General features: G+C 42.6%; 1 protein-coding gene across 6 annotated transcripts in view; it reads right to left on the minus strand.

Annotated features, from left to right (window-relative positions):
* The window catches only part of Kiaa0319l (KIAA0319 like), a 114,127-nt gene that overhangs the window by 26,731 nt on the left and 68,349 nt on the right, over positions 1 to 19,047 (minus strand). For all 6 annotated transcript variants that reach the window (XM_048434392.3, XM_048434393.3, XM_048434394.3 and 3 more), the window contains exons 5-9: positions 17,717 to 17,818; positions 10,063 to 10,160; positions 5,948 to 6,035; positions 4,859 to 4,951; positions 2,648 to 2,780 (exon numbers count right to left, since the gene is read on the minus strand). In XM_048434392.3, coding sequence (XP_048290349.2) covers positions 2,648 to 2,780; positions 4,859 to 4,951; positions 5,948 to 6,035; positions 10,063 to 10,160; positions 17,717 to 17,818 — 514 coding nt within the window. The remainder of the gene's footprint in view (positions 1 to 2,647; positions 2,781 to 4,858; positions 4,952 to 5,947; positions 6,036 to 10,062; positions 10,161 to 17,716; positions 17,819 to 19,047) is intronic.

Raw genomic sequence — 19,047 nt, forward strand, 5'->3', positions numbered from 1 at the left:
CCTCGGGAGGTAGAGGCAGGTGGATCTCTGTGAGTTCAAGGCTAGCCTGGTCTACAGATCAAGTTCCAGGACAGCAGGGCTACACAGATGCCGGTGGTCATGTCAGAGGAGTAATAGATGGCAATTGAAGTTCAAGGTGTCAGCCCAGCAGGAGGAAACTCTGATTGCATGAATCTCATTTTAAGAAAGACTATGAAACTACAGACCCCAGAATGTCTTTTGCTTCTGTTGTGCCTTTATATATTTGCTACTGCAACTTCTCTCTGGTATCTGGTATAGTGCAAGCAGATGTAGGGAGATCCTCCACTGCCTGTAATGTAGTACCTTTATCTCATGGAAACATCCCAATCTACTGGGCAATTTTATCTGTGGATTGTCAACAAGATGACCCCTCCCTAAACTGTACTGTCTAAATTGATGATAATAATAAATGATAGCTTATACAGAGTTTTGATGAATAAAAATAAATAAAAGGATATGTTTCACAGCCAGGGCCAATGAGTTCCACTTAAGGGGCGTCTTTAGATCACAGTTCAGGTTAATAATTAAGGAAAACATTTCAGTCAAGGAGCCAGGCTGGATCTAATTCTCTTGATGATGATGCAGTTGCAGATTTCGGTGTGCACCATTAGCTAAAACAAACCTTTAATATAAGTTTAGCTTAGACCAGATGCCTTGCTAATGATTTTTAAAATAAACATCCCCAGAAAACCAATCTAAAGTTTTCAAGGATACATAGCTGAGCACTGAGCTGTCTAATTTGTTGGCCAGGGTTGAAAGTGCAAAGCAGTCCCATTGCTTCTTACACTTTCCATGCTACGTCTGGTTGATAACCTAGGGCAATGGCTAATTCTGCACAGATTCCTGACCTCAGTTTTCTGATACTAGTATATACCCTGAGGCTCAAAGTTCAGCCACTTGATTGTATTTTATGTATAAAAGTATGGGGTCCTGGAATTGTACCGATGACAGGGAGTAGAGAACTGAGGTCTATAAACAGAAACACCTGACTAACCAGGAATTCTAACTAGTCAGGGCTACAGAAAATAATTTCACTCTAGCTCTGAGAAGTGCTACAATTTTCTTTTTGTGGTCAAGAGTTACACACAGGGCAGAAAGTACATTTTGAGATTGAAAGCACTATGGCATCACAGTGTCTTGGGAGTGCAGAAGTAAGAAAGAGATTTACGGTATCTCAGGAATGTTGACTTGAGTCCGAATTAGAGGATTTATGACATTCGGGTGTATCTGGGCACCCCTGGATCCTAAGAAAACTGGAATTTACTCCTGATTACAGGGTGTTAGTTCAAAATGTTAGTTCAAAATGTTTATATAGTTGTGGGTTACTTTAAATTGCCTTCCCCTGCCTGGGAGAATGACAAAATGGCCATCAGTCCTAACTACACTCAGAAGTATAGGTTATAGTACACAGTTTTCTTATTTTCTTAAGACTCCTTATTAGTTTAGGTTTATGACTCCTTTAAAATTCCTGATACGATTACCTCTCAAGATAAGAAAGTGAACTACCGCAGTTTTCAGCCTGTCAATGAAAGAGCTAACTAAGAAAAAAAATGTTCCTTCCTTGCTCTGTGACAAGTTACTTAGGCTTAGTGCATGTAAGCTGTCTGGATGACTCCGCTTTTAATCTTTTCCCTACAATCATTCACTGAGAAATGGATGTAGCTCGTTGTGACTCCTGCTGTGTTGCTTGGAGGGCTGTGTTGGGGTATAGAAGTTGTAAGGGGAAGGAGAGAGAAGGAGTTAACACGGGCTAGAAGGACAACATCAAAAACGAGAGTGTAATGGTTTTCTGTCTCTTTAAGAGACAAGCCACGCCCACTCCCTCCCCCATCCACTGAGGCAGGCTGATCTTCAGCTTCCAGCCTGAGCTCACTGTCCTTTCTGTCTTCCTCTCAGAAAGGCAGCTTCGCTTCTGCCTCTCTCCCCACTTCTCCGCTTCCCCCTTCTCTGTCTCTTTCTCCTCTTCTCTTCTCTCTCTCTCTCTCTCTCTCTCTCTCTCTCCTCCCTTCTCCCTCCCCCCTCCATAACCCCCTGAATAAATATTCAACCTTACTCTGCATGTCATGTCTACCCATGTCTCTGTCTCCTGCCCGCCTGCCATATGTCTCCCTGCTCAGGGACCGGCAGCCATCTCTGCCTGGGACTGGCTGCTCCCAGAGCCCGCTGTCTGCCGCCACATGGCCTGCCACCACCATTTGGGACCTACAGCATTTCTGCTGCCTACTGCCGCTGAGGATCTTGCAGCATTTTTTAAAAAGATCATGAAAGCGAGAACTAGAAGGGAAACTTCAAGAGTAAAGACAGAGTTAGAAAGAACACATGAGTACGGAAAATAAAAGAAAGAAACCATCAAAAAAACGTATGAGTGTCTTTTCCCCTCAACCCCCTCAGAAAGAAAAATCTTAGCTTATGCCAATACTGTGGATTCCTTTCGAGCCCTGATCTACCTGGAGGCTGCCCCCGAAGTGGCAATACACAGAGAAACCCTGCCTCAACAAACACACAAGAAGTCACCACCACCACTGTGAGCAGTCACCACGTGACTGAACCCTCCACCAGCCCCAGAGTGAACAGACATTTTCAGAGTCGCTCCTACAAGGTCGATGTGAACTGAATCCTGATTTACCTGAAAGTGTAGTTCCCGGGGATGAGCTTACTTAGTTTTAGTATGGCTGTGTCTTCAGAGATCTTCACTTCTCTCAGAGGCCCCTTGAGCTCCTCCCAGTGGTACTGGACAATCTTATCGTCGTCAGTGCTCTCTAGACCACAAAGAACATCAGTTATGAGACAATAATGTTGGGCCTCAGCACTTACCCAGTTGACACAAACCAAGCAGCCACATAGAGAACTCAAGCTAGAAAAACGTAAAATTAGATTCTCTCTCTCCAAAGCAGTTTTTCCCCTGGAATCCTGGGTCAGTTGGTCCCTTAGGAGTGTTCCTGTGTCATTTCCTAAGGACTCTAACATAGGAAATCTCATTAAAATGCTATTGTGTGAAAAAGGAAAAACAATTCTTAAATGCATGAAAACATATTGAACCCTCACTTAAAAGAAATGAAAATTAAAAATACTCTTTCAGATATTATTTTTTAACCTATCACACTGATTTTTAAAAAAAAGTTTCAGACCATCAAGATGGCTCAGCAGGTAAAGACATTTGCCACCAGGCCTGACCCCCTGAGTTCAGTCTTCAGGCCCCATGCGGTAGAAGGAGAGAACTGATTACCACAAGTTGTCCTCTGACTTCCACATGTGTGCACCACCCACCCCTAGCACATACAGCAAGAAAATGCAATAAAATTTTTTGCTTCACAGCATAGTAAATGTATGGAGAAAAGAGCCCTCATATTAGCTGAACTAATACAGTTTACTGCTCTACATGGCAACATGTATCTTCACTACTAATTAGTGTAATAATTCTAGAAATTTATCTTATAGATATACTTTCATGTTTGTTAAACATCATGTCGACAATATTATTTGTGGTAGCACTGCTCACCACAGAAATGAATTCAAGTAACCTAAACGGTCACCAACAGATACTGTAAACAAGCACACTGACTTTCCAGACTCAGTGGAAGTCATCTTTGAAAGTGAAATAAGCATTTCATGCATTGATCAGACAAATCCTCCACACAGAGCTGAGCTCCATCACAAATGACAGTGTATGTGACATGTGGCCGTGTGAGTAAGAGCAAAGATGCCGCTGCATGTGCAGTTTCCAGATATGCAGAAAAACCCTCTGCAAGACACAGACAACAGCTGCAGCCACTGCTGTCTGGAGGACTGGGGGACACTCTCCTCATGCTGTCTTTGCATAGTATTCAACTTGGACCTTCCAAACTATAAAGCAACAAGTGGTGTCTGAACCCTCCTACCCTTCCTCTGACACCTGCTTCTTCCTGGGCCCTTCCTCTTAACAGAACCATTGACATATAATGCTGAGCCCTTTTTAAGTGTTCTCTGCTAGAGCAGGGGCTACTTTGGTCAAAAAGGGTGTCAGTGTGCCAAGACAGGCAGAGTGATGGGGATGGAGCAGATCAGAGCACAGGACTGAAACTACCTGAGCACTTTGGGTTGGGGCTTGGTTTTTATTGTTTTCCCAGTGCTGGGACTAAACCAGCTCCTGTGCATGCTATATAAACACTGCACCACTGAGCCACATCAACAGCCCTAGAAACCTTGGTCCACAGTCACAGTGAATAAAGATGATGGCTCCAGAGCACATGATGCTCTTCCAGAGGACCAGAGTTCAGTTTCCAGAATCCATACCAGGTAGATCACAACCATCTGCAACTCTACTCCATCTAGGGAGCAGAACGCCTCTGGCCTCTTTGGATACCTTGGGTACATGCACATATATACCCCTACACATATTTAAAATAACAAAAATAAATCTTCAAGAATCATTAAAACAAAACAAAAAAGGAACATAGACCCAGGCAAAGTGCACAGTGAGCCTCTCCAGGAGGCTGACAATGGCCTATTAGGCAGTGATGTCTGTTGAACACTCCTAGGACAGCCCTTTTGGCTACTGATGTAGCCAAGAACTTGATTCCAACAACCAAAAAAGGAAACACCATCTAAGCAAATATGTAAACAATCAGTTTCAGCTAAGGTAATTCTAACTGTATGTACAATCCTATTTTCTCTGAGTAGAAATGTTACATCAAACAAGATTTTTAACTGGCCTGATTGATAACTTCCCAATCAGTTGCTTGGGATGGTTGACCTTTCTGTAACATGGTTAAAAAGACTGACCTAAGCACAATATGGACACAGCTGGCCCTAGAGTTCACAGTGACTTCCATTCTATAACACTTAGACAAATACTCACGGCTGCCATCGATGATGGTTGAAGTGGTTGGCAACGAGATTTCCTGGAACTGGGGGGACACAATAGCAACAGGAGGCCGATTCTTACGGGGTTCTGCAAGAGTGAGCCAAAAAGAAATGGGAGAGGAAAATTTAAAACTGTAGGAGGGTGGGGCATATCTGTGTTGATTACAAATCCTTCTCAATGAACGGCTGGCGAATGAAGTAGCACCAGACAGGAAAGTATCAAGACCAGGCTGCCATTCTAATGGGCGACACCTGCTCAGGCCTGTTCCAAACCTGACTGTTCTCAAGACTATGCCAACACGGAGCCTGCTAGCCGTGTAGTCCTGACTGACCTTCAACTCACAACCTGAGAGCTAGACGGAAACAAATGCCTCACTCCATGGCCCTGTCACTCTGTCAGTGTGTCAGGCTTAGAAGTGCATGGCTACCGATCGCTACTTCTGGGTTAGCACAGCTCCACCCATGCTAGTCAGCGCCTCGCCACTGTGCTACAGATCTAGTCTGCGGTCGCACACTCAATGTCTGGTGAGAAGACTACTTTGGGTTCAGAGCCCAAGGAATTAACTCTGTTGCCAATAGAGGAAGAAGGTGGCACTGACCTATGCCAGCGCAGGCACTCTCTCCAGCTTCCTGCAAATATCTGTCCAAATGCAAACTACGATGCCTTACTGGTCCACAGTCTACCAACATGGCTCATTTTAAGAGAATGACAGTATGGATTCAGGACTGAGTTTCCAATGGGAGAAAACTGGTAGTGCTTAAATGGTTGGTCACTGGGTTGGTCACGTGGCCAGTTCTCCTGTGTCCTTCTCCAGGGTTTCAAGCTCCCTTAGGCTTCTTAATTACAACACTGGGTCATCTCTCAGCCCTGTCCACTTGGAGTCTCTGGCAGAAAGTCATTGCTTGGGTCATTCCCATGTCCAGCCCAGTACACTTTGATACAATTACTACACTAGACTAAGAATTGCCCAATACATAGAATATGACGACCCCCCCCACAAAAAAAAGAATAGGAATCTCAAAGCCTGAGGCCAAATCTCCTTCTTAGGAGTCCTGCAAAGGGAGCCCTGGGATGGACGCATACCTGGCTTCACTGTCACATTCACGTAGCCTTCCCCATGGGCATTCTGACCTTCCACAATCACCTTGAATTCGTACAGGCCTGGAGTCAGCTGATAAGGGAAGACAAGATCCTTTAGATGACTGTAAGGAGCAGAAGCTTTGTTTTAGACAACAGAGCACTTGAGCTTTCTTGGCCTGAATCCTGCACTCTTTTTTTGCCTTGTTCTCAAAGTGGAAAAAGTAAAGAAGCTAAAGGGATTAAAGATTAAAATTAATAAAAAAACCCCACATCTTTTAATGTGACTCTTATTACTGGCTGTATCTGGAACAAAAGAAATGTTTCAATCTCTCTATACTCCAATTTTCTTCTCAGGGGAACACTGAAGACCCAACCATTCCACTTCAGTTATGAAATTAAAAAAAAAATCAAGACTTATAAGAAAAACATTTTTTTAAAGATTTATTTATTTATTATGTATTCTCAGTATTCTGTCTATATGTATGCCTGCAGGCCAGAAGAGGGCACCAAATCTCATTACAGATGGTTGTGAGCCACCATGCGGTTGCTGGGAATTGAACTCAGGACCTTTGGGAAAGCAGGCAGTGCTCTTAACCACTGAGACATCTCTCCAGCCCAGAAAAACATCTTATTAAAAATAAAAACAACAAATGGGTAACTGGAGAGATGGCTCAGTGATTAAGAGCACTGGCTTCTCTTCCAGAGGACCTGGATTCAATTCCCAACACCCCCATGGCAGCTCACAATCATCTGTTAACTAAAGTCCCAGAGGATCTGACACCCTCCTTGGGCAACTGGCATGCAAGTGGTAGAGAGATATGCACGCAGGAAAATCACCCATATACACAAAAGCTAATTTAGTTAAAACAAACAGGGCAATGGTGGCGCACACCTTTAATTCCATCACTCGGGAGGCAGAGGCAGGCAAATCTCTGAGATCAAGGCCGGTCTGGTCTACAAAGTGAGTTCCAGGACAGCCAGGACTGTTACACAGAGAAACCCTGTCTCAGAAAAAAACAAATCAAACCAAACCAAAAAATAAAAACAAAAACAAAAACAAAACAAAACAAACAAACAAAAAATCAAATCATGCTTAAATATCTGATTTTCCTTTCGGTTTCTACCAGAGAGGAAGCACAGTGAGACCACCACTGTCCCACTAACAACAAGCCCTCTAATCCTTGACCACATACCAAAAAAAAAGTTTTATTCAAGCTCATTTCTTTTTTATCTTTTTCTTTTCCTTTCTTTTTTTTGTTTTTGTTTGTTTGTTTGTTTGTTTGAGCCAGGGTATCTCTTTGCAGCCCTGGCTGTCTTGGAACTTGCTCTGTAGACCAGGCTAGCCTTGAACACACAGAGATACCCCTGCCTCTGTCTCCCGAGTGATTAAAGGTGATCACCACCACACTTAGCTTCAGCTCATTTCTTTTTTTAAAATTTATTTATTTATTATGTGTACAATATTCTTTCTGTGTGTATGCCTGCAGACCAGACCTCATGACAGATGGTTGTGAGCCACTGTGTAGTTGCTGGGAATTGAACTCAGGACCTTTGGAAGAGCAGGCAATGCTCTTAACCACTAAGTCATCTCTCCAGCCCAGCTCATTTCTTCAGAGCCAAACATTACCTGTATTATTCCAAGCCAAATTTCAGAGGTATTGGGGCCTAGCTAAAAATTAAGGTATCAAACTTTTTATTGTTTTTTATTTTGTTCAGTTAGCATAAGTAATGTCCCTGATTATGATATAGTCTCTTTACATTCATTTATCTTAGTGACTGTAAAACAGTGTATGGATATATGTATAATAATTCACATAAGAATTCCACATTGCTAGGTACTTGAATGGTTTCCAAGTTTTTGTTAAGATTAAAATGAACATCATGGAAGAAAATAAAGATTTTTCCTTTTTTTCTTCTTTTTTGGGTGAGTACCATTCAGCCAATCTCTCCTCAAAATGCTTTTGTCCTTGGCTTCCACCTTGCTTCTCCCATGTCCTCTGCTTCACCCCACACACTCCCACTGGCTGCCCTGAGCTGTGACTACACCTTCGATTTTAAGCAGATCTACAAATTTATCTCTCAATCCAGACTTATCTCCTGGTCTCTAGTCCTTTCTTCCAGCTGCCAGTGGATCCACTCCACCCAAATGTCCCATATGCACCTCAGTCATATACTCCAAATGACTCAATCACCTATCTGTAAATTTCCTTCAAATTTGGTTTTTCTATCTTCATTTCCTCTACTCCAAGTCTAAAAGCTAGACTCATCCTAGACGTCTCTCCCCAGTATCTCCATCCAGTATCTCCAACCCATCCGATCATCTCCACCCACACCCCCTCTGCCTTGTTCTTCATCCACTCATCACAGCAGTTACGAATCAAAGTGTGGGCTTTGGGATGGAACGTTCTAGATACAACCCACCATTTAATGGCAAAATCTGGCCAAGCCATTCCCTTTTTAAATTTTTTTTAATTTTTTCATTTGTAAAATAGATCTTAATACCAGCTATCTTGAGATTTTATGACAACAAAAATAATTAAAATTAAATAAAAGAATTAGCAACATCTCTATTATATGATCTGAACTCAATAGATGGCTTCTTGTTTTAATTATACTTCAGTGTTTTTACTCAGAATCACAGAATAATATCATTTCCTACCTAAATGTGTCAGTAGATTCCTTACTCATCTTCCCCCTTTGCGTCTTATCTCTGCCAATTTGTGGAAGGCCTTCTAAACTGAAAATCTGAGCCTACCTCTCACAGGCTCTCTGCTCTATAGATACACTCAAGGTAAAGCCACTGAGATGGCTCGGCAGGTAAAGGCACTTGATGATGGGCCTGACAGCCACACACAAAGAAAAATAAAAATCCAAAGGCATTCAAAGTTCTTCCACCAGGACCTCCTTCTTTCCTGACAGGTGTTACTCACAGGCTGAACCACGTGGTATTCCTTCTGCCACAAGTCCTGCCTCTGAGAGAGTTGCAGCCCAGGGCTTCTGTTGTTAGAGTATTCTCTTTCCATACACCCTTTACCCAGTAAAGAGAGCCCCTTTCATGACCCAAGTAGGTTAACTCTAAGAAACCCACAGTAAGCCCCAGGCCTTCAGTGATCCCACTGATAACCAACAGTGGCCCATTACTGCCCATAAACCCTTTGCTGTAATTACTTGTTTCTTATGTTGCCTAAACTCTACTATTCCTGAATATTAAGATTGATGTGGGATTTCCCTCTGTATGCTATGAACCATTGGTTAATGAATAAAGTTGCTTTGGCCTACCGGCAGGGCAAAATGAAACTAGGCTGAAAACTAAACTGAATTCTGGGAAAAAGGAGGCAGAGTGAGAGAGACGCTATGTAGCTACCAAGGGAGAAAAATGTCCACTGGAGCCCACCAGAACGTTGCCAGTAGGCCACGACCTTGTGGTGATGCACAAATTAATAGAGATGGGTTAATTTAAGATGTAAGAGCCAGCTAGAAATATGCATAAGCTAATAGGTTTTAATTAATATAGTTTCTGTGTGATTATTTCGGGTCTAGGTGGCCGGTAAATGAAAGAGCAGCTTCTGCTTACATATGATTTTGGCTGGATGTGGTGGCGCACACCTTTAATCCCAGCACTCCAGAAGCAGAGGCAGATGGATCTCCAAATTTGAGACCAGCCTGATCTTCATAGAGAGACTGTGTCTCCAGAAAAAAAAATATGATTAACCACTGGGTAATCCCAAGTGGCTGCCATAGCATGCAGTGAACTGTCATTGAATGCAGGAACCGCTGGGCCAAGGGACGTCTTATTGCCCATAACTACTCTGAAGATCCAGTCATGTGGACACAAATAACCTAGCTTATCTCTGGAACTCTCAAGTGCTTATGTCACCTCACAGAGCTGCTGAGTGTATATTTTCAGCCATCTCTAGCATGCTGTAGTCTTCTCAACAGCAATGAAAATTTGAGAATCATACACTAAACAAACACTGGCTGTCCGCCACAGAGACTTTTGAAGGATTCACCACTAAAAGATTGTTCTCAGCTTCAGTGTGGCCAGAAACTCTGTATTCCCTGTTTCAGAAAGTCAGGGGCTCTCCCCTCACCCTGCAGGTAGAAGGAGGCAAACTCACCTTGGACAGTCGGAGGACCTGGGAGTGCCCCCTTTCCATCTCCCCACTGTAGTCTATGGGATGAGTGATCAGCTGCCAGCTGTAGGTGTAGGTTTCTCCTACAGAAGGGCAGTTAGGAAAACCATGAAAACATGCACCTACACACAAAAGACTGCCAATAACAAATCGCTTCTACAGCCTGCCAATAAGAAACCGTTTTTAAATCCTGATAAAGCTGTAGTTTTAACATGCTGCCCTAAAGTTGTAGGGAAGCCAATCATTTCCTGAAAGGGCTCTTGTTGACTCAGCCACAGACAGGGTCTCTCATTCTCTCAATAGTGCTCATTCTGCCCCACACCCACCCTCCAGCCAATCCTCCCTTTTTTTTTTTTAAAAAAAAAAAAAACAGGTTGTTCATGGTGTATCTCTCACTGAAGATACATGCCCTACCAACCACTACAGATGAACTGATTGGGAACAAAGGTCATTTTCTTACAAAACTTCTTTCGCAACAAAGAACAGCAATGACTTCTAAATAACATGGTTCAAAAATAGCATTTTACAGAGTGCTAACAATGCTAGTCTAGCTGAGGTCATCACACCCTGGTGAGTTAAAAGAGCTACTTCATTCCTGCTGAGCTAAATAACACCCTGCAGAAGATGGCAAGGCATGGCCCATTTAAAACAGGCCCCACTGAAATTAATTAAGATCAAATGAAGCAGTAAATGGTCCTCTCTACAGCTTAGACTGTATTGTTGCATAGCATGAGGGTAGAATCCCATCATCTATGAGGGATCACCCCCCACCCAGGAAAGTAATCTTCAGCTGGGGACAGATGCACTTCTGGCCGGGAAAGGTGGGGTGTGACAGGAGGGCTGCTGGCTGCTCCAGGGAGAGAGGAAACAGTCCACAGCACTCAGCAAAGCATGACCACACTTTTACCTGAGGAGCTCAAATGTTGAACACAATGCTTAATCCTCCAAAACCTGAGAAGCAAATTTTATTTTGTAAGTGTTCCTCCACCAAACTAGCATGATGATTTGGCCTGTTGTCATCTCTAGCTGTTCTCACATATGCACACACAAAAGTCAAATCTGAAGAGGCAGGGGAGCAGCAATAGCTAGGACTCATGCTAAGAGATAATTCTTCAAACTGTAATTTAAAAAAATTTCCCACACAGAAAACATATTCACAATAGCTTGGGAACTACAATTTCATATATCCAAAGCTAAAAACAGACTTCAAAACAGGATGATATTCCTAGGCAAGAGAAGCTCACGGAATGAATTGTGCATTAGAGGTAGAAATTCACCCATTGGTGGGAATGTACACACATAGAGGTTGTAGACAGAACGCTGTCGATCTAGGGCAATGGCTTTGAAACCAGACCTTCCGACCTTACAGAGATCCGTGTGGGCTGCCACAGTGCAGAAGAGGCTGAAGAACATGCAGAGAGGATCCTGCCTCAGTGTCCCCATCTTTTAAAATGAAATCATCTACCTCAGAGAACCAAAGAACTTGGACAGAGGAGAGTAGGGGAATTTGAGAGAAATGTGTGCTTTGTAATGTTGATCTGCAATATGATAATAATTCAAAAATACATGTGCAAATATAAGTTAGGAAAAAAGTACTGCAGAGTTGGGCCTGACTTCCACAAAAGAGCAGAAGTGGAGCAACCACTGCTAAGGAAGTGTTTTCCTCTCCTCCTTCTGTAAGACTTTAAGACAATTCTGAAGCCATTTCTGACAATTCCAAACCCTCTCAGCCTCCATGCCTTAGTGCTTCCCCTTCTCCCCTGGGAACCAAGGACCTAACAGCTACACATGCACGTACTCAGTTCCTGAACAGTTACCCATACACGTATATTTTGACTCAGTCCCCTGGGAAATGGGGTCAAAATGACCTCTTACCTCATCTGATCTGACAATAGTTCTCCAGTCAATTATTGGTATTAGCCCTTTTCAAATAAGCCAATCATAATGGTCAAGGAACAACCCCTCTTGTTTCTATGGGGCCTTCTCCTTTAAAAGTAGACTGTACCAGCTATTCGAGGTCTCTCAGCTTCCCAACTGCTGAGGGACCCTGTCATGACAGAATTAATAAAATCCTCATGCTTTTGCATCGGCTGTGGTATATGAGGTGGTCTCTGGGGGCGACTCCTTCTCGGGTTAGACACTAGAGTCCAACATTTCCTCAAGGATGACTAAATTCCTTCACCTTGAACGTAGCACCCAAGGAGGAAAGGAAAGAGTCTCTCTGAAGACAGCGGTTGAGCCCTTTCATTCCTGTCTTACTCTGACTTTGGGAGCACTCCTCCTACTCCACCTCCACTCCCTGAGGACCCAGCTCTACCAGCTCTTTCTTGAGGCCTCTCTCTGCCTTCCTTCCTAGCACATCTCCATTCCTTTGTGCCACCTTCTGACTCACAGAAGCACCCTTTATCAGGGACCCCCACAGCCACCATACTTGCCTAGGATCCAGAGAAAGCAACAGCAACCAAAGAATGAAGCACCCTCCTAACAATGACAAGATACCAAGAAACACCTTAACCATGACTCCAGATGCTTATATCCCAATACAAACACACAAACATGAATAACCAAGACAACAAGCCTCTTCAGAAGCCAGTAATCCTATTGCAATAGGCCTTGAGAATTTAGCTGAAGCACAGGACAAGACTTCAAAATTGCAAGTCTGAATATATTCAAGAGCCTTAATGAAGATTGTGAAAATACAAGTGAATGAAATAATGAAAACGGTTCAACACATGGATGTGGAAATAGTATCACTAAAAAGCAGACAAAACCCAAAATTAAATAAAACTGTAAATGAAGAACTGAAGATGTCAAACAAAAATCTCAGAGGTGCCAGGCAGTACCTGGAGGTGGTGGCTCACACCTTTAATCCCAGCACTCAGGAGGCAGAAGCAGGTGGATCTCAGAGTTCGAGGCCAGCCTGGCTACAAAGTGAGTTCCAGGGCACCTAAAGATACACAGAGAAACCCTATCTAGAAAAACCAAAAATAAATAAATAAATAAAAAACCTCAGAGGTAAGCCTCATCAACAGATTACAAAACATGGAAGAGAGAATTTCAGGTCTTAAGGACTAGGTAGAAGAAATGGACAGCTCATTCAAAAAATAAAACAAAAAAAAGTTAAATCTAAAAAAGAAAAACCAAAACCCAGGAACAAAATGTTCAGGAAATCTGGGACACTATGAAAGAACAAGTCTATAAATAACAGGAATAGAGGAAGGAGAAGAAACCCAGGTCAAATGTACAAAAAATATTTTTTAAAGATTTATTGTATATATATGCTGTTCTACCTGCATGTATGCCTACATGCCAGAAGAAGGCATCAGATCTCATTACAGATGGTTGTGACCCCTGGAAGAGCAGCCAGTGCTATTCACCTCTGAGTCATCTCTCCAGTCTCCACAGAAAATATTTTTAACAAAATTGTAGAAGAAAATTTCCCCAGTCTATCAAGGTACAAGAAGAATATGAAACACCAATAAATTGGACCAGAAAAGAAATTCCCAATAATGCGTAATAATGAAACACTAAATGTATGAACAAAGACAGAAAATTAAAAGCTGCATAGAAAAAAGATCAACTCCTACATAAATGTAGGCCCATTAGAACAACATCCAACCTCTCGATGAAGACATCAAAAGCCCAAAGGGCCTGGACAGATGTGCTACTAACTCTGAGATGCCAGCCCAGGCTACTATACTCAGCAGAACCATTGATTAAAATCAACAAATAAAGAAACCATTTCACAATAAAACCAAACTTAAGCAATTTCTATCTACTAGTTCATCTCTACAAGGACATTAGAAGAAAAACTCCAGTCTGAAGAGGTTAACCACACTCAAGAAGACACAGGAATAAACAGTCCAAGAACAGTACATTAAAGGGGAATGACGACTACACTATACCTACAAACTAACAAGACTCAATAAACACTGAGAACCCTTGATACTGCAATAATAAGACAGACTATCAGACTGGATCAGAAAACAGGATCCATCTTTCTGCTGCATCTAAGAAAACACACCTTGCCATCAAGTATAGTGATCATGGCAGGGTAAAAGGACATAAGAAGGTATCCTAAGACACCAGTAGGTAGAGTTGTTTTAATATGAGACCACAAAAACAAAACAAAAAACAAATGATAGAACCTAAACAGAAGAGCTAGGGAAGAATATAACATAATCATTAAAGGAAAAAATCCAGGAGGATACTGCGGCTCTAAACATTTATACACCAAACATAACAAGGGCACTCAAATTCATAAAAGAAATGTTACTACAGCTAAAACAGGGCAGATGCATGTGCAAACTCACAGAGATCGTGTCAGTGTGGACAAAACCTGCACAGGTTCAAGCCAGATGGGGTCCAGGCACTGAAAGAGGGAAGTGGATACGGGGACACACCCTTAACCAAGAAGCCATCTGCAATTATACTCCTGGCAAAGGGACAATCAGTTTTCTCCAATGGAGTTCCCTAGGTATATCAACCACACTAAGGGCATACCCAACAGTAGGCTGGTCAAAACAAAACAAACTCAATGCCATTTTTAATGGACTTCATTTCATTTTGCTTTGTTTTGGACATTTGTCTTTTTTTGGTTTTTTGAGACAAGGTTTCTCTGTAGCTTTGTTGCCTGTCCCGGAACTAGCTCGTGTAGACCAGGCTGGCCTCGAACTCACAGAGATCCTCCTGCCTCTGCCTCCCGAGTGCTGGGATTAAAGGCGTGCGCCACCACTGCCTGGCATGTGTTTATTTTTTAAATCTTGTTTGGTGGTTGTTTTTTTTCCTTTTCTTTTATCTATTTATTCATATATTCTGTGCATATGAGTGCTCTGCCTCCATGCACATTAGAAGAAGGAATCTGACCACATTACAGATGGTTGTGAGCCACCACGTACTTGTTGGAAATTGAGCTCAGGACCTCTGGAAGAGCTCTTAAATGTTCTTAACTACTGAGTCACCTCTCCAACCTTATTTTTTTAATATTTATTTATTTTATGTGTATGATTGTTCTATCTGTATGTATGCCTGCATGCCAGAAGAGGGGATCAGATCCCATCATAGATGGTTGTGAGTCATCATGTGGTTGCTGGGAATTGAACTCAGGACCTTTGGAAGAGCAGCCAGTACTCTTAACTTCTGAACCATCTCTTCAGCCTTCTAGCCCTCCAAGCCCTGTTTCTTGCGACAAGGTTTCTCTGTGGAGTCTTGGCTGTCCTGGAACTAGTTCTGCAGATGAAGCTGTTCTCAAATTTGTTGTTTCTGTTTTTTGTCTGGTTTTATTCTTGAAAGAGGGAGGAAAATAAGAATATAAATATATAAAATAAGGGAGATCTGGGAGGAATTGGAAGAGAGGAAAAACATGATCAAAATATATTACGTGAAAAAAAATTTTCAATTAAAAAAAAAAAAGTGCAGTGACCTGATAAGGAAATGTTACTTCAAGAACAAAAATACAGAGTGGAACAGGGTTCCAGCTCTGGGAAAGTATATTCGGCATGCATATACTACTTAGTATTAGACTCCCACATTGAGAATACTGAATTCAACCAGACGCACACCTTTGATCCCAGTACTTGGGAAGCAAAGGAAGGTGATTCTCAATGATTTCAAAACCAACGAGGACTACACAATGAGACTGTTTCAAAAACAACAAAGAATGCATTCCAGAAGGATTTTATTTTCATTATTTTTAAATTATGTGCAGTATATGTCTGCGTGGGGATATGTGCACATGAGTGCAGGTGCCCTACAGGCCAGAGGCATCAGATCTGATGAAGCTGGAGTTAAATGTGATTATGATTCACCCAGTGTAGGTGCTGGGAACTGAACTTAGATCCTCTGGATGAGCAGAACATGATCTTAACCACTGAACAGACCCAACAACAAAGAATAAGAGAATCAGAAACACACAAACATAAAATGGAAGGGCTCGTCCTGAAAGAGGAAGAGCATTTTACTTGGTCAGCCTTTTAATGTGAGACACAAACCAACCCCTTCCTGTCACAGGAGATCATAAAAGATTATGGGTTTTTTGTTTGTTTTGTTTTTTGTTTTAAGAGACAGGGTTTCCTCTGTGTATTCCTGGTTGTCCTGGAACTAGCTCTTGTAGACCAGGCTGGCTTCGAACTCACAGAGATCCGTCTGCCTCTGCCTCCCGAATGCTGGGATTAAAGGTGTGAGGCATGCACCACCCCCACCCAGCTGAGATTATAGTTGTTCATGAGTCAAATTTGGTATATTAACACACACTTAAAAGATGAAATGGATGCTAATATTACAAGATTTGAAACAGTGAATTTATCACCAACTCTCTTATTTTTAAAATCAAATATCATTATATATGTGCATATATATTATATATATATATTTTTTTAGGTTTCTCGAGACAGGTTTCTCTGGGTAGCCCTGGCTGTCCTGTAACTCACTCTGTAGACCAGGTTGGCCTTGAACTCACAGAGATCTACCTGCCTCTGCCCCTGAGTGCTGAGATTAAAGGCATGTACTACCACACCAAGTGGTCACCAACTCTCTTATATGACTTATAAATATAATTTTTTTGTTTTTTTTCTTTAAATAAATTTTATGTGCATTGGTGTAAAGGTGTCAGATTCCCTAGAACTGAGTTACAGACAGGTATGAGCTGCCATGTGGGTGCTGGGAATTGAACCTGGGTCCTCTGACTCTTAACCATTTAGCCATCTCTCCAGTCCTAAATATAAATTTTATTTGCCATTTTGAAGCTTGTACTTTCTTTTTCTTTAAAATCTTTTTGTTAAACTTACCTCCCCACCTCCTCTCTCTCTCTCTCTCTCTCTCTCTCTCTCTCTCTCTCTCTCTCTCTCTCTCTCTCTGTGTGTGTGTGTGTGTGTATAGAGGCACACGTAGGTCACAGGACAATCTGTAGGAGTCAGTTCTCTCCTTTCATCATGTGGGTTGTGGGACTTGAACTCAGATCATCAGGTTTGGTGGTAAGAGTCTTTACACACTGAACCATCTTGCCAGTCCTGACTTTCTCAAGTAACAATCTATATTAGCAATCATCCTGAATAATTTCAAGGTCTGCACCTGTTATTTACTAATTGTTTAGCCAAAATAAATGGTATATCTGAGTCTTGGTTCCTTCCTTTCTCCCCCTACCAAGTATTCTACCACTGAGTTATATTTCAGCCTGGTTGTCCCCTTTACATCACACACAACACAATCTTATATAAAAGACTCACAATAAAGAGCGTCGGCTAGGCACTGGAGAGGCCACTTACATACCGTCACATTTTGCTCTTTCAGGTCATATTGTAAAACAGGGATTATTGTTCCTAGCTTTACTGAGAAATAAAAACCCAGGAGTAATTTGCTTAAAATAATTGAATGAATTAGGCTTGACATCGAAGCCTACAGATCAGGCTGGAGAGCAGCTCTATGACAAAGCACTTATGTAGCATATGTGAGACCTAGCACGCTAAGAAAGCAGAGTCTCTGCTCTCCAGCTGTACAGAAAACATCACCTCCAGTGCTGCCTCCAGATTTGTATGCCCACATGCCACATCCTGTCTTCACAGGGTTGTTCCAAAGGCAAATGCACCGAGGCTTGTAGCTACCAATGCAAACACAATTGTGTTTCCCAAAAGGGCCACCTTACCTTGTTCTGGTTCTGGGAGAACGTAGGCATTTAGCTGAACTTCGTTCTTAGGCAGGGTGATCTGGACACTCTTCCCAGCAGACACCACCAGTTCCTTCACAACTGGAACAAGTGACAGCACCATGAGCAGAAGCATCCAGACCGCTCGCTCCCCTTCCGCTGTGACCTGACCCTTCCCTGAGTCATCCTCAGCCACCATCTTCATCTGCTACCTGTCCACTCTCTAGTCCCCTCAAGTTTGATTCGGTATCCACTTTTCCATTGGAAAGGGTCTCTCGAGGTTATCAGAAAGCTGCTTCTTAGGTTTGCTCCCCACCTCAGGCTGGTGGCACTCACTCCTGCTGACTGCCTCCACATTAAAGCGCTCACAACACTAGACAGAGCTCAGGGCTCTGATTTCTTCTGCGCTGTACTAATGTCTGTCTCCACATCTGCTTTATACACTACTTTCCCAAGAGTCCAAATTCTGCTTCAATGACCACTTTTATCAGGTAAATACTTTTTCTTAAGACATATAAATAACAAAGGATAAGGTCAGTCAGAAGGCCCACCTTTTCCAATTTCTGTGACTACTGACTCATTGTTCACAGGTTAAGATTATTCCAAGATTCTTAATTCCTTTCCCACTTGTGCCCCACCTTACCCCACCCATCCGGTCTTGCTACGACATGTCCATCAATCTCCTGCCTCCCACACAAAGGCCTAAGCTGGCATAGGAGAACCACATGGACTCACCTTCCCTCTCAGTGTCACAGAAGCCGGGGAGCCTCTGGGAGCACACGGAGGCTCTGCAACTGTAGGTTCAGTGGGATGTTTACCTTTCCTGTATTCTACTCTTTGTTTCTGGTCTAAACTGTCTCCTCTCCAAGAGCTCTTTCCAGATCACTTTCTGCATTTCTGGAACTCCCAAATCAGCACAAAGCTGTGCACTGTTCACACTGTTTGCCACCTATCTCCTATGTGTCTGTGTTTCTCAACTTTGGCATTATTGATATTTTGCATCAAATACTTATTGGGGGGCTGGGGAAAGCAGATGGTTTACACCCACTGAAAAGCACTGATTCAGTCCTCCAGCAATAGCTGTTTACTGGACATGAGGCCTCAATTCTAGGAGGCCTTGCAGGAAACAGCAGACTGGCCAACTTGTATTCTAAGGCTGGGGTGAAAAGGGATTCCTGAACAAGCAAGGAACTTGAGGTTTATCTGCCTCTGCTCGGGAACATCACACTTAGAGAGAAATAAAGCCATAACCTTTATGGAAACTGTAACCTGCAGCTGCCCCAGGAGAGGGGATCCTCTCTGATGGAACTTTTGGGGGGGCAGGGGGAGAC

This window comes from Myodes glareolus, chromosome 3 (genome assembly GCF_982192425.1).
Source record: "Myodes glareolus chromosome 3, mMyoGla1.1, whole genome shotgun sequence".
Classification (NCBI taxonomy): Eukaryota; Metazoa; Chordata; class Mammalia; order Rodentia; family Cricetidae; genus Myodes; species Myodes glareolus.